At 43.1% G+C, this 3,104-nt stretch overlaps 1 protein-coding gene across 1 annotated transcript; it reads left to right on the top strand.

Moving 5' to 3' along the window:
• Positions 1-258: 258 nt before the first annotated feature.
• Positions 259-1,169, top strand: OR2H2 (olfactory receptor family 2 subfamily H member 2). Its single transcript, XM_019719429.2, is given in 10 exon segments — positions 259-277; positions 280-426; positions 429-647; positions 650-700; positions 703-753; positions 756-839; positions 842-948; positions 950-1,019; positions 1,022-1,105; positions 1,108-1,169. Coding segments are annotated over 10 exon segments (894 nt in total).
• Positions 1,170-3,104: the final 1,935 nt, after the last annotated feature.

Here is a 3,104-nt window from a genome sequence, read left to right as displayed (position 1 = left end):
TGTGAAGCTCCATCTATTTTCCAGTACACTCACGGTTTCCTCTCTCCCACTAACCACATTTGACGGGGAGGAGCAGGGGGAGAGAAGGAGCTGCTGCGTGGTGATGTCCCTGAGAAAGAGAGGCTTGGTGAGAGAAAGGGGAAGAGAAACATCCACCTGCTATGACCTGACAATTATCCAGGATGAGTTTTCATAAGACAGGTTAGAACACACTTGTCTGACAGCTCTCATCCCTCCAGGTCCAGACAAGAACAGACCATGGTCAACCAAAGCTCCCCAGGGGTTTCTTCCTGGGTTTCTCTGCATATCCAGGGCTTGAAAGAATCCTTTTCATGGTTGTCTTGATTTCTTACCCACCGACTCTGGTGGGAAACACACTCATCATCCTGCTGTCTGTGCTAAACCCCAGGCTTCAGTCTCAAATGTATTTTTCCTCTCCAATCTCTCCTTCTTGAACCTCCGCTTCACCACAAGTTGTGTCCCCCAGATGCTGGCCAACCTCTGGGGCCCAAAAAAGACCATCAGCTTCCTGGGCTGCTCTGTTCAGCTCTTCATCTTCCTTTTCCTGGGGACCACAGAGTGCATCCCCCTGAAAGTGATGGCCTTTGACTGCTATATGGCTGTCTGCTAGCCCCTCAACTATGCCACTTTCATCCTCACATGTGCTGGCAGCCTGCCGGTCTAGGTCACTGGGCTAATGGGAGTCAGTGATCCAGACATCACCCACTCTCTCCCTGCCTCTCTGCCCCCACCAGCAGATGATTTTGTGTGTGAGGTCCCACCTCTAATTTGACTCTCCTATGGGGACAACATTTACAATGAGATGCAAATGGCTGTTGCCATTGTTTCATCTTGGTTGTGCCCCTCAGCCTCATCCTTGTTTCCTATGGTGCTATTGCCCATGCAGGGATGAGGACTAACTCTGCAAAAGGGTGGAGGAAGGGCTTCTGGGACCTGCTCCTCTCACCTCACTGTAGTCACCCTCTTCTACAGCTCGGCCATTGCTGTCTGCCTCCAGCCCCAAATCCCTATGCCCACAAAAGGGACAAGTTCTTTGGTCTCTTGTATGCAGTAGGCATTCTTTTACTTAACCCTCTCATCTACACCCTGAGGTAGAGAGGGCATTTAGGAGGTTGCTGAGGAGGGACAGGGACTCCAGGGACGCCTGAGGGAGAGCTACTTAACGTGCTTTCAGATTGAGAGGAAGCTCTTCAAGATTCGTCAGGGAGTTTGTATTCCCCACACCTCTGACTTCCTCACCGTGTGACAGCAATGAATGATAGCCACATGTTGTGCATGTGTGTGCTTGTGAGTATGCATGTGTATGTGTAAGAGACAGACCACAAAGGTGGTAAGAGGAAAAACATATCTGTATGAAACATTATATGAATAAAATTGAATATTTTCTCTTTTCTCTATTTTATTTTTAATGGTCTTCACCTTTGATGATGTGCCTAATATTATCATTTCTATTTCTATCTCATCTCCCTTGCCATATCATCACTATTTCTTTGCCTCCGTTTCTAATTCCTACTATATCTTCTTTGCTTTTCCTTCAAGTTTTTCTACTCCTTATGTGTCTGTTTTGCATTCTTATTCTGTTTTGTGCCCCCAAATGACAGCAAGGAGGGACCAGCTGAAACCCAGGTAAGTTCGGAAAGTCACCCGAGAACATACAGTGTTAGAATTAAAATCCAGGCCCAATTAACTTCCAGTCAAGCAACCTCTCAAATATACACTGTGGCTTTCACGCTGTAATAAATTTTCCCAATATCCTTAGGCTTGAAGCCAGATAAAAGCCTTAGGGAGAAAGTTCAACTGTTTCAGTCCTAGTATTTCTCCTCTTACAGCTGCTGCAAATCACAGGCAAACCCCTCAGAGAGGCCAAAAGATCTTAATGTTTAGGCTGGCAGGACAATGGTGCCATGGTGCCATTTACTGGCAAAGTGTGGTATTGCATATGGCATCCCTGACTCCTGCCCAGTCTTGTACTCTGCTCAGAAAGGTAATAATTATTTTATTGTTATTATTAAGTATTTATATAGTGATTACAATATTCCAGGTACAGTTTAAAGTAGTTTGCACACATTGACTCATTTAATCCCTATAACAACACTATGAAACATATAGTATTATCCCTTTCCAGATACAGAAACTAAGTAAGACAGAGTTTAAATACTAGCTTTGAAATGTCAAAGATTTGGACCCAGGAAGACTGACTCAAGTCACCATGCTGTTAAGCCTACTTTTTGGTACAAATGGTGCCTCCTCAGCCCAAGTAAGAAATCTCCACCTCTCGATAAACTTCGAGGAAATCATCCCGATCTATAAATCTCACAGCTGAAGGTTTGCGTCCCTCAAATAAGAGTTTATTAAATGACTAAAAACATCCCACGGATGCAAGAAACAACAGCCCACTTGGAAGAAGTTTGTTACAGCTCATGTTGTGTCTTCCTGGCTTGATTCCCCCACTGGATTTTGTACTCCCAGAAGGTAAGAACAAGAATATTGCTGAGAATTGGCACCCAATTAATGCTATAAATTAATGAGTGAATGAATGAATCTTCCCAAAGAATGTGTAAAGGGCTCTGGAGGTGCTAGTCCCATAGTAGCTGTTTCCCAGGTTTCCATAGCAATGGCAACAATACCAAATTTTCTTTGAGTAAATGCTGATAAAATAAGGAAAAGGAACATCCTAGCTTTATTCTAGTCCCAACACAAAATGGCTGTGATTCAACATTTACCCTGGCATCAGCACAGAACATCAGCTTAACTCTATTTTAATTCTAATCTTCATTTTATCCATCCATGTACTAATCTTATTACCTCATTGGCCTTATTATTAGAATGTGTCCTCTTCTTAATGTAGATCCCCCATTTTATGTTTAACAATCCTAATCTCAGCCATATAAATTATATTAACCTTAATTCCACTTTTCAAGTCACTTATGTAATACCTTTTTCTCATGAAAACTTCTATCCTGTTTTTCTTACTAACCTGAAAAACTCTATTCTCTTTGCCTGTTTATCAGCTCCCTAAACCCAGAGGCCTTAATGTTCAGGTTCAGTAAATTCCTTTCTAGACAGACTCCAGGGGAAAAGCA

Source organism: Rhinolophus sinicus, chromosome 2, assembly GCF_057876585.1.
Source record: "Rhinolophus sinicus isolate RSI-liver-muscle chromosome 2, RSI-T2T, whole genome shotgun sequence".
NCBI lineage: Eukaryota > Metazoa > Chordata > Mammalia > Chiroptera > Rhinolophidae > Rhinolophus > Rhinolophus sinicus.
This window is presented reverse-complemented; position numbering and strand designations above follow the sequence as displayed.